The 11,688-nt window shown below is 33.6% G+C and overlaps 3 protein-coding genes across 3 annotated transcripts; 1 reads left to right on the top strand and 2 right to left on the bottom strand.

Annotated features, from left to right (window-relative positions):
* The first annotated feature begins 1,398 nt into the window (after positions 1 to 1,398).
* LOC123192619 (phosphoglucan phosphatase LSF2, chloroplastic) lies at positions 1,399 to 3,673 on the top strand. The gene is made up of 4 exons (XM_044605243.1): positions 1,399 to 1,713; positions 2,300 to 2,505; positions 2,821 to 2,991; positions 3,228 to 3,673. Exons 1-4 carry the CDS (start codon positions 1,440 to 1,442, stop codon positions 3,429 to 3,431), a joined length of 855 nt encoding a protein of 284 aa, XP_044461178.1. The 5' UTR covers positions 1,399 to 1,439; the 3' UTR covers positions 3,432 to 3,673.
* Positions 3,674 to 4,867: 1,194 nt separating this feature from the next.
* On the bottom strand, positions 4,868 to 9,298 carry LOC123192618 (mini-chromosome maintenance complex-binding protein). The gene is made up of 14 exons (XM_044605242.1): positions 9,059 to 9,298; positions 8,611 to 8,724; positions 8,412 to 8,525; positions 8,013 to 8,141; positions 7,687 to 7,731; positions 7,346 to 7,444; positions 7,069 to 7,227; positions 6,595 to 6,669; positions 6,333 to 6,446; positions 5,990 to 6,192; positions 5,732 to 5,867; positions 5,380 to 5,607; positions 5,237 to 5,304; positions 4,868 to 5,155 (listed from the first exon to the last, which is right to left on the bottom strand). Exons 1-14 carry the CDS (start codon positions 9,281 to 9,283, stop codon positions 5,041 to 5,043), a joined length of 1,824 nt encoding a protein of 607 aa, XP_044461177.1. The 5' UTR covers positions 9,284 to 9,298; the 3' UTR covers positions 4,868 to 5,040.
* Positions 9,299 to 10,125: 827 nt separating this feature from the next.
* Positions 10,126 to 11,133, bottom strand: LOC123192617. Its single transcript, XM_044605241.1, has 3 exons — positions 10,799 to 11,133; positions 10,641 to 10,704; positions 10,126 to 10,541 (listed from the first exon to the last, which is right to left on the bottom strand). Exons 1-3 carry the CDS (start codon positions 11,078 to 11,080, stop codon positions 10,372 to 10,374), a joined length of 516 nt encoding a protein of 171 aa, XP_044461176.1. The 5' UTR covers positions 11,081 to 11,133; the 3' UTR covers positions 10,126 to 10,371.
* Between the last annotated feature and the right edge of the window lie 555 nt (positions 11,134 to 11,688).

Here is an 11,688-nt window from a genome sequence, read left to right as displayed (position 1 = left end):
TGTTATATCTACACATTTTTAGTATATAATTAGATATATAGATAATGTGTCATTGTATGATTGGATGTTATTTTATTTTTAATTTTAAAATATTTAATTATATGATGATATATTATCTGTATATATTTAATTATGTATTAAATGTATACGGGTCATTTTATTGAATTATAAATAAAGTGAGATTAAGAATTGATGTGTCAAGGTGCCATCAAATCTTTGTATGTGAAAGCACTTAATTTTGTTAGTGGGGAATTAAGAGATAAGAAGCTGAGACCACACATTTCTCTTGGTGTTGTGTTAGTGGGCAATCAAGACACTTTCAACATTCTAAATACCAAAAATTCTCTTCTCATTGCCGTTAAAATTAAAAAAAAAAAAAGACTATCAAAAACAGGTAAAATGACTATATCTCGTCCAAGGTTCGGCTAAACGATAAATTTTCATTTTTATAAGTTTGAAAAAATCAATACCTAAAATTTAATGAAATGATAGAATCTTATCTGATGAATTTGAAAAAGTCAATACATGACCGTGAAAGAAGAGATGATTAGGCTAAGAAGCTCCATTGATTACCTTCCAAAACATAGACTTATTATTCGCTTAGTGAGCAGGCAGAGGCAGCACATATTCTTGCCTTATCGCCCAACTGACTAGGAACATATATAGTGAACGTGTCAGTTTAAAAGCTCATTTTTGGAGCTTTTTAAACTTCAATATAAACTAAAGCTAGCTCTCCTGCTAATAAATCTCAAGTACAACTTGGGATCTTCATCTTCTACAGAGACACGTATGGAGATTCTTTATGCACAAAGTCAGTTGGTCTTGTAATTTTTCTAACTTTTTTTCCTGCACTTTGTGTCACTTTAAGAATTTTTCAAATATGCAAGAAATTTAACAAATAAAAGGAACCCTTTTCTATTTGGGAAGTATGTATACATCAACGACATCAGCCATGGAAAATTTTGTATGTAATTTAAGTCTTTGTGACTAATTTTTCAACAAGATATATATACATATAAACATGCCCCCATCTAAAAATATTACTTTCAATGTGAAATTAGTGAAATTTTTATTGAAACAGAAGTCAAGAAGGCCCTTGTCAAAGTCTTTGAATGAGATTGAAAGTGTTGTAATAAGGAAAATATTTTAGTCCATATTTCAATTAGATTTTTTTATACTTTATCTTAGGTTGAACCATTCTTCTAAATTAAACTTATTTCTATATTTCCCAAAATTTAACAAATAACTTAATTCTGAGGACACTGGATTTTAGGCCTTGTTTTTGGCAGCCCATTACTGAGTGATTCGTGTTAACAGGCCCAAAAGCCTAAAAATATTAACCTTAAAAAATCAAGGGGCATTATGGTCAAATAACTGGTACGCTATAAAATCTTCCGCTCAATCTTGGTAACAGAACAGGAGGCAGGGAAGAAACAAGAATGAGTTGTGTAGATGCTGCAAGTTGCCTATCCTCGGTCTTCAAATGCCCAGTTGAAACTGAAGGGAAGAAGAAATCAGCATACAATCTCATTCTTTCCAACTCCTACTTCTTCAAAATGGCTGGACTTTCTTGCAAAGTATCAGACAATGAAACTCAGGGAAGCCCCTCAAGCGAACAAGTCTTACTCAGAAACAAAACCAATAGAATGGAAGAGTACAACATTGCCATGAAGAAAATGATGAGAAACCCTTATGAGTATCACCATGATCTAGGTTGGTTCAGTTTACTTTTTTGAATCTTTTTGTTTTGTATCTCTTTTGCTATTAAATTTAGTATATTGTGTTTTAATTATTTCCTAGCTGGCTTTGTCTAGAAATGATGGATAAAATGCTATTATATTAGTGTGAATACTATAAAGCATGCTATTTTTCGTTGGTTTTTGTTGGATCATGCGACTTGGCTTTTAGAACAAGATCCCCATTAGGTGGCTAATTAATATTTTAAATGAAATTGACGCTTTTGGAAATCCTGAAAAGAGAAGGTTAATTTAATGTCAAATTTGGGTCCACGGACAAAATTCTAGCTCTATTCATGATTAGTGGAGCTTTAGGCGCCTCAGGAGTAAGTGGGGAGTTAATTCTGAACAGTGTTTCCATCTTGACGCATGATAAATGTACCATTTGATAAAGTTTGTTGGCTATTGAACAATCTAATACGAGGCTGTTGAAATTCATTCTTTAATACAATCTAATATGAGCCATTTTGTTGGGACGAAAATAAATAAATAAATGAGTTCTTAAATTAAATACTTGCATCATAGCTGCTTGACTATTCTAATCAATCATGTACTGTTGTCAGGCATGAACTACACTTTGATAACTGATAATTTGATAGTGGGTTCTCAGCCCCAGAAACCTGAAGATATTGATCATCTGAAAAACGAAGAGAACATTGCCTACATATTAAACTTGCAGCAGGACAAGGACATTGAGTATTGGGGAATTGATTTTCAGCCTATAGTGAAAAGATGTCATGCAATTGGAATTCGTCATATGAGAAGGCCTGTAAGCAATTTTTTTTCCCATTTGCATAAGCAATTTTGACAGAAGTATGCAATTTATATCTGGATGAGTGTATCATGGGAATAAGATTCTTCATAGACATTTTTTTAACCAAATTTTCTACTTTTTTGGGCCATTTTATGTTTTATTTCCAGTTTCGATGTACTAACAATGATTTTGTGAGACTTACTGAATGTATCTCTGTGGAAGTTTCAGGACTAGAAACTTTTCAGGGTCAATAATTTTTGTATTCTTTTCATTATCAGGTTTTTGTTTTTGGGGTATCTTCCTTTCCATGATTCTAATATGCAATTGTAGGCAATAGATTTTGATCCAGATTCTTTGAGAAGTCAATTGCCAAAAGCGGTTTCATCATTGGAATGGGCCATTTCTGAGGGAAAAGGAAAAGTATATGTGCATTGTACTGCCGGATTGGGAAGAGCTCCAGCTGTTGCAATTGCTTACATGTTCTGGTTCTGTGGCATGAATGTAAGTTCTTGACTCCATCCTTACCTTATATATGGTGCCATATATTTCAAGCAAGTTTGCATTGAATGAATTTCATAGAAAAAAAAACTCCTTAAAATTCTATTCGTCGGGTTAGACTTGAGAGAATGAATCTTCCAGTGTTTTTCTAAGTTATGCCACTTAATCATACTTAGGCTATTGCTACTCTTTTCCGTTTTCCTGCTTGATTATGACCTTTGGCTATGGTCTTTTGGCAGCTGAATACAGCATATGATATGCTAACTTCAAAGAGACCTTGTGGACCCAACAAAAAGGCAATACGAGGAGCTACCTATGATCTGGCAAAAAATGACCCATGGAAGGAGCCCTTTGATAGTCTTCCAGAGTACGCTTTTGAGGACATAGCTGACTGGGAGAGGAAATTGATTCAAGAGCGTGTCCATTCTCTCCGTGGAACTTAAACATTTAAGTACTTTATCCTAGAATTCATCCAGGACCCAATGCTTTACTCCCAATATGTGGATCTCTTCAATGAATACATCTTACCATTCAGTAACTAATTAGTTGATTCCCATAACAACTTTTATGATAAGTTTATGTTTGCTTGGTTATAAGCCATGGTTATCCAACGAACTTCGGTCTTGATCACTATTAGACCCTTGATAAGCCAAATATCAAGTGAAGCAGTCCACTTTGGTCCAAATTTAGGCTAAAATTATTATTTTTAGAGCAATATTATGTGTATACATTTTTAATACACAATTTGTGTATATAAATGATGTGTTATTATATTATTAGATATTATTTTATTTTTAATTTAAAATCACTTAATCACATTATGACAAATTATTTGTATACCCAAATTATATACAAAAAATGTGTAGACATTGTTTTATTGTTATTTTTATTTTTTGAATTTGAAGGGATATCAAAGTTACTTTTGTTGGTGTTGTGTAATTGGGGCTTTTGTTACTGTTTTGAAATAATTTGGATACTTGACAGGTTTCCCTGTTATCGGAAGTTTAAAACATAATGAAGCTACTAGAGATTGATATGTGAAGCCTACAGCAGAGTAGGAAGTTGGAGGGGCAATTTCAATGGCATTGTTGAAACCAGAGAATAGCCAGAGCCAAGAGTAGCTGCGGTCAATCCAAGAGGAACTCTGATTATATAAATCAAACATATATAGCCACATGATAAGATTTTCAAATCATTTTATGATATCTTGTATTGTTCTTTTAAATAAAACTTTAGGCACAATCATCTGTAACCTTGAGTTATAAATGCGCATTGTGGTGGGAGAAGAATAGCTCATGGCCTCTTTTAAAAACCTTTTAAGTGAGCTTGTAGCATTTGCGGAAGTATCATTACAATTTAATAGAAACTGCATGTTTAAAAATTGTAAAAATTCTTCTCAACTTTTAGTAGCCATTGATCTCTGCAACCGACAATACTTGATTAATGAGAAATAAAGCACGTATATAAATGGAATTTCAATCAAATTTACAATAGAAATCAGAGGTGGTTTAAAAAACCCAACATACATTTCAGAAAATAGAGGCTGCTTTACCTGAAAATAGAAGAATGAGACAACTGCACTCAGCCACAGGAATAATTATAAAGACACACACAACAGATAAGTTGGGGAGAGTATAAGCCAGAGTTCAGCTAGTGCAGTTGGTACATCAGCCTCACTTTGTTAATCAGAATCGGCTTTTCTAAATGCAAAAGCAACCAGGTTAAAATCTTACACAGCTCTGAGCTTGTATGAGTTGTGTCTCTGTGAATGCATGCGCAGTTCATCTTCCATAATGTGATCCAGATGTACATAAATTGCAGTATATTAAATATGGTATTGAAATATTCCTTCTTTGCTTTTTCCCACAAGAAAAGAGAATTGACACATTTAAATTTGTAGAGAATGCATTTCCAATTTATAATCCAAATGGCCAAAGGAATTCCATACATATTAACAACATTTATACACAGACAACTCAGATGATCCACATCATCTCATAATGGCTTATATCTGTTTAACATCTTGCACTATAATCGACTGATGACCAAATTCTACTTTACTCTCTCCATTCTCAGCCTCTCCAATTCCTTTACCATCTGCCATTGCTCCAATGTCAAAGTTGTTTCCCCAAAACTTGCAGACATCAGCTGCCCTATTGTCACCAATCTGTCAATGCAATCTGTCACTTAATAACAGATTTATAATTAACAATAATATCACTTAATAACAGATTGTAAACTATTAAACCTGCTCAAATCTTGGCTGTTTAGGCTTCTATTAGTTTGTCTTGCTGCAACCAAGTCATTTTCCACCACCTGTTAATTATCACCAATCTCTCAATGCTCGAGAATGTTTGCCTAAAAGAAATGCTGGCCATATATTTCACATACCTGCTGCATTTCTAATTCAATAGAATGTGGCAATGATTTAACAGTAGTCAAGTACCATCTCCAAGCTTCTAGTGTTTCTCTAGGCACAACTTCTAGGGAACCTGATGAAGATGGCTGAAAAGGTATGACCAAATCAGCAGGTACTATGTTTGATTTCCCTTCAGAAAATACAAGCAACTGGATGTCAGCTGCCATTTCCATCTTGTAGTACTCAAAGTCGTACACCACCTGGGACATACATTTCAACCACAATTCAGTTCAATGAAGATCAATACGGTGATGCCCAACTGTAGTAAAATATAAGAGTCTAAAAAGATCTTGCTTGAGTCAACAAGGCAAGATAATGTTTCACCTTTTGAAATTCCATTAGCTGTTTCAGTAACCTTGCATTCTCTACCCCATTGGAGTTGAGGGTCCCTGCTTCCAACCGGGTTTCATCAATAATTAAGTGCGAACCCTCAGCTAGCTGTAGAGCTCCATGTATCAATCTGGTTCATTTAATAAATAAAGCTGTCAAGCAATTATTCAAAAACCAACTTGTTGGAAATGTCTAGATTTCCCTGGTTATAGGCAACAATGTTTCATAGTTATAACATATAAATCTGATTACCTATTGGTTTGGTAATCCTTCTTGGGGGCAAGTGAGGCAGTATTAAGATACTCCACTGTAAGAGGTATGTAGTGTGTGAATGGTAGGATATTCTGGAAAGCAAGTCTAAGCTGATTGCCAAACACAGACACACTTTCTTTGCTTAAACCAGTGAGATTCAAAGAAAGTTTCCCCACAGCAAAATTGTCTGCTCTAGCATGTACCTACATGACAAAAGACTATTACATTATTCCACAGGCACTATCAAGAAGGAAATTATTAACAACTTATTTAATAATATGAGACAAAAATCATGGCACACATTACATCGATCTTAAACAAAGAACATGAAAGAACAATTTACCTTGGAAAGAAGATGTAACAACATGAAATGAGCAGCTATCCCATCATTCCCAAGAATTGCTGTAAGATGCCTCAACAGGGATTCCCTTATCTCTTTTACCAAATGGGGCTTTGGCTGCAGGATCAAAGATTAGAGACATGGATCAACAATGGTTGAGGATGACCGTTTGGAATCCATAACTAAAAGAACAAATGTCAAAACAAGTAGATCGACAATCCATCAATCATAAGGATAAACAAGACTAAGAAAGCAAATAAATCACCTCCGTCATGGGTGAAGTATGTAAAAAGTCGTGAGGTTCGAGCTTCCTATGGATTAGACAATGGAGTCGTGGCACCTGAAACAAAAAAGATAAAAAACTGATGCAATACTGGACTATCTTTTTTAAACAAGATAAAAATAAAATTACGCAATTTATCACAACCAATAAATCTTATGATGAGTTCATAATGCTTATCAAATGCTTTCCAAAATTTTGAAACGAAATGAAGAAAGTTTTGATCATGAAAAGTGCATGGAATCAATGTCAAGCACAAGGTGGTAAGTAATGTAAAAGGATTGCAAAAGTGGCCAATATATGAATTATCATTAGAACTATAAACATACTACAGAAATTTCTAAAAGGACATAAAGTCAGAGATTGATGACTGCTATATAATATCTAAAAAATGACAGTGAGGAATCTTTTGCTCATCAAATGAGACAATGTTGAGCTGTTTAAATCTGTAGTAAATACCTTGTCAGGAAGCGAATGAACCAACTCCTCTTCGAAGAAATCATTAGAGAACTCATTATTATCATGTTTATCCATAGTAACATCATGAGTCAATGTGAGTACACCAATAAACTCATAAACATCATTAAGCTTCAACTCATTCTCTGGACAGTCATAAATCTGCATCATCAAATTCAACTTTCATCAATTAAGGAGAAAAGATGAGCAGCTATGGTCACAATAGTTCTAATTAGAAGGACTTTGTGCATTAGAACAACAAAAGGAGTCATGCATTTACCTTTACCAGACACGGAAGAGAATTTCCATCAATATCTGGTACTGAAATTAAACTGGAAGAGACCTCAAATTTGGAATCCTTGGACAGTGAATTCTCCCTCTAGAAAAGGTAAAAGAGTGTAATTAACATATAGTAATCCCCCAAAAAATAGAAAAAATAGAAATAAAGCATGCATTTCTATTCTACAAAGAAGAAAGACAAATGCTGAAGGTTAATTTCTAATGTCTGGTAAGGCCTTTCAGAGTTACCATATCAAAAGACATACTTAAACATCACCTACAATAATCATTATATTCCAATACACAAGGATAAGCTATGGACTAAAAAAATTCCCTTCTTACCATCTTCTTGGCACTGGGAGAACTTTCAAAATCATCATCTGAAACCTGCCATTCAGACAGTAGGTAAAATCAGGTAAAGTAAGAATCACATAAATTATAAATAAAAAATGATCAGGTACTTTCACATGCAGGACTCAATCTTCAATCATTATTCAGGGTTCAATTAGAAGCACATGCTATGTGCTAATGATGATCCAAATGAAGTTTAAGCAATCAACATGTATCTTCCAATGTTTTCTTTAATGTTCACCCTTGTTGTAAGTGCAGAATGTTAATGAAAACTAAGTGCCAATAAAAGCAAAATGACATAGGAAAGAAAGTCCAACCATATCCATGCGTTCAGAAGAATCATCATCCATCCTTCGACGCTTCTCTCCCTGTTGGGATGTCCCATCCATGCAGCGGTTCATCATTTCTTCAGACGAAGATTCAGTCCACGAATTCTGTCCTGGAACCTACAACCAAGGAAATTGGGCGATGACCAATATAACTAACCGATCATGGGCAAATCAAATTTCTAGTATCTCAAACATGTTTTATTGACAATATTTTCTTGACAGAAACAAGAAGAATACACGATATACATTTAAGTTACAGTCAAGCATACATGTTGACAAGAATCATAGATAGCAAATATTCCTACTCATCTCTACTGAAAATTATTAACAAATCAGTAACTCCAACATCCAGCACGTCTTTAAAAAGAAGGTGCTAACAATACTAACCGGAATGCAGTACAACAATCGACGTTCCCAGATTCGCATGTCAGGTGAATCAAGTGAAGTCATAGGATACTGACAAATATCCATGAACTTGTTCGTCCTCCATATAGAGCCATCCTACAATAACACAACAAATCTTTTTAGTAGCAATAAACATTATCAACATGGTGATGGCGTGCTATCATCAAAGGCCAAAGACTACCTTATAAGCACCCACATAGAACTCATTTCCCAACATATCTTGTATCATTCCGCGAAAGCGAACCAAAGTATTGGGCTGAACCCATCTCATAGTTTTCGGATTAAGAATCGGAACCTACACGTAATAATATCAGTAAATCAATCATTGAGCGCTTCAATTTTATCAAACAATTAATTTTAAGGATAATTCCACAAAAATACCAAAAAGTTTCAATTTTTTACAGTGGTGATTTATTATAAAATTATATTTATTATCCACAAAACATTAAGGCGGATCTCAGGCTCATAGGTTCGATTTCGCTTAAATTCCCTAGTGATCTAGCGTGCGTTTGAAAGCCTTTTTTCATAAGAGGTTTTCTTACCTGTTATATTCAGCGAAACAGCGTTGGAAATAAATTCAAATTTACTGAAGGGAATCAGTTAACACAAAAACAAGATTTAGGATTTACATGTGGGAGGCCGCCTTGATCAAAGAGAAATTGACGGAAGAGTTCGAGAGCACCCCAATCTTTGCCGTCCAAAGAGGCGGGATCGGATCCTGATGCGATCGTCTTCTCGAAGGTCAATCGGACGGCTCCAAGCGGATTCGCAAGACAATCGTACGGTGGTCCGACCATTTTGATTCTCACTCTGCGCCACTCTATAGTCTGAGAAACTGTGGCGCCGATCTTCATATGTAGGAGAAGGTTTTCGCGCCAAATATTTGTAGGATTCCCGCCAATTTAGCAGATGGACCTGGGCCATCGAGAATTATGGGCTTGGCCTATATGTTTGAGGTCTTGACCTGCTTTAGAGAAAGGATGGGCTGGATAATGCTAGTATAACATCATGCTAAATCACAACCTTCAGAGTGTTTGTGTTTGATAATTGAAACTCATATAAATAAAAACGCAAATTATTTGTGTTTAATTTAAAATTTAAATATATTATTTCAAATTTTTTTAAACTTAAAATATATTGAACGTATATTTTATCTTTTTTTTGTATTAAACATATATTTTTGTCATTTTTATGAAAATATTCATTACATTTTAAATTAATTATCATAATATCATAACTATATAAAACAAAAAACTCAACTTTCTATCATTCAAATCTCTAACTTTTTCTGATAATTTTTTTTTTTGTGATGATTGAATTTTAATTATATTAAGTTTAATTGTTAATTAAACATTTTACATTTGAATTGTTAACTAAAAAATCTATAAAAAATGTTAAAATTATTATTGATATTATTATATTTTTATAAATATATTATTGATGATGTACTTTATATTTACACATTTCTTATTTTTTCTATATCTAAATTTTATTACCGATTTTTATAAACATATTTTTCCTATTTATCTATCACACCTGTATAATTCACATACTGATTTAATTTTGTTTCTTATCATCAATTTATCATTTTATCGTTCAATTTATGATATTAAGAAACGACAATTCAAATCAATAACATTGTCAAGATAAGAGACTTATTATTTTGCCAATTTTATATCAAAAAATTTTGGTTTCCATTGTTTCGTACAAAGATAATTTTGAATTTAATTGATAATGGTACAATAAAACTTCTTTTATTGCAACCGTTTGACATTAGAGTTCAATCTCGCTTTATTTAAAAAAAAAAAAATACAAACTACGTTAATTTTTGTGGTATGTGTGATCTTCACTTGCATCTTTACACAAAATTAAGACAGCTTTTTTAATTTTTTTTTATTATTACATGATCATTGGCCTCTCCTCTTCCTCTTTATCTTCGTGTTCATCCAGAGAAGAGTCTGGTAAAAAAGTTTCCAGAATTGGCTTTCTCCAAACAAGCAACATGAACATATCTTCCAAACTTGTCCACTTGCCTTGCCTCACCCCTTGTATCTTTCTTGCACACCTTGCATGTCTTGTCAACCCACCCTTCTTCTACGTATTGCCCATCCACTGTTTTCCACCATTCATTAACATAAATTATATTAATTAATCACTTTGAAATTAATACAACTACTACAAAAAAAAAAATCTTAAGTAAAAAGTTTGTACCATCAATGTAGGATTTGAAGAAGTCCTTGTATGTCCCTCCAATTTTCCTTCTAAGAGCTCCGTACTGTTCCCAACGTTGATAAACAGAAATAAAACACATCAACCGCATAATAAACAATCTAATACATATTTTATTGTCAGAAATGAGCTTAAAAAACCTGCTCCCTGCTCATCCTGCCGCCGGACTTGGTGGCTTCTCTGGCAGCCTCAAGAAGTTGAGCATCTTCTTTAGACCTTACTTGAGAGAAATCAAGAGCTTCAGTTACACTGCTAAGCAATGATTGCTTATTCTTCTTCTCCGGCTCTTCCTTCTCGGCTGAAACCCTGAAACTGGAGACCTTGCTAGGCCTGAAGTTAGACTTAGAAAAGTGATGCTTAACCCCAACTAGTGAAGTGAGGCCATTAGGTGAAGGTGACAAATGAAGAGCCCGGAGTCCCATATCTACTCTGTAATTCTGAGCACACAACTGCAGCCATTGAAACTTGGTCTTGGTATATATTAAGGTGCCTGTGTGTCTTTTTTTTGCCTAGTTGGACCACTAACTTGCAGACAAGTGGATATTGCTACTCATAAACTTAGTGGTTGGTGTATGACTACGTGGTCTATTGCCAGACAGAGGAGTATGCATTTTGTTCTTGTTTTTGGGTCAGTCGTGTTTGACAAATATCTTCCTTGAAAATTCATGGTTAGGAGGAAAAGAGGTGGATGTTTTCAGTTCAGGTAAAAGATAACGTTTTGTGAAAGAAAAGCTGCATATTATATAGTAAACTTGAGGATTTCAAGATAAAAGAGGTGCAATCATAGTATCGAAAAATAAAAATTGGGGATTTGAGATTATTTTTAATTAAACAATAAAATTATAAATATATATAAGTAGATAATTTTAAATTAAAAATAAAATAATATCAAATTATATAATATTATATTATTTATATATATAAATTATATATAAAAAATATGTGTAGATAAAATTATTTATAATTAATTTAGAGTCTTCAATAAGCGCACTGGAGTTTGTACTTGTGTAACTTTACTCCCCAGAAACTT

This window comes from Mangifera indica, chromosome 12, assembly GCF_011075055.1.
Source record: "Mangifera indica cultivar Alphonso chromosome 12, CATAS_Mindica_2.1, whole genome shotgun sequence".
Taxonomy (NCBI): Eukaryota; Viridiplantae; Streptophyta; class Magnoliopsida; order Sapindales; family Anacardiaceae; genus Mangifera; species Mangifera indica.
The sequence above is the reverse complement of the archived record's forward strand: the minus strand, read 5'-3'. Positions and strand labels throughout refer to the sequence as shown.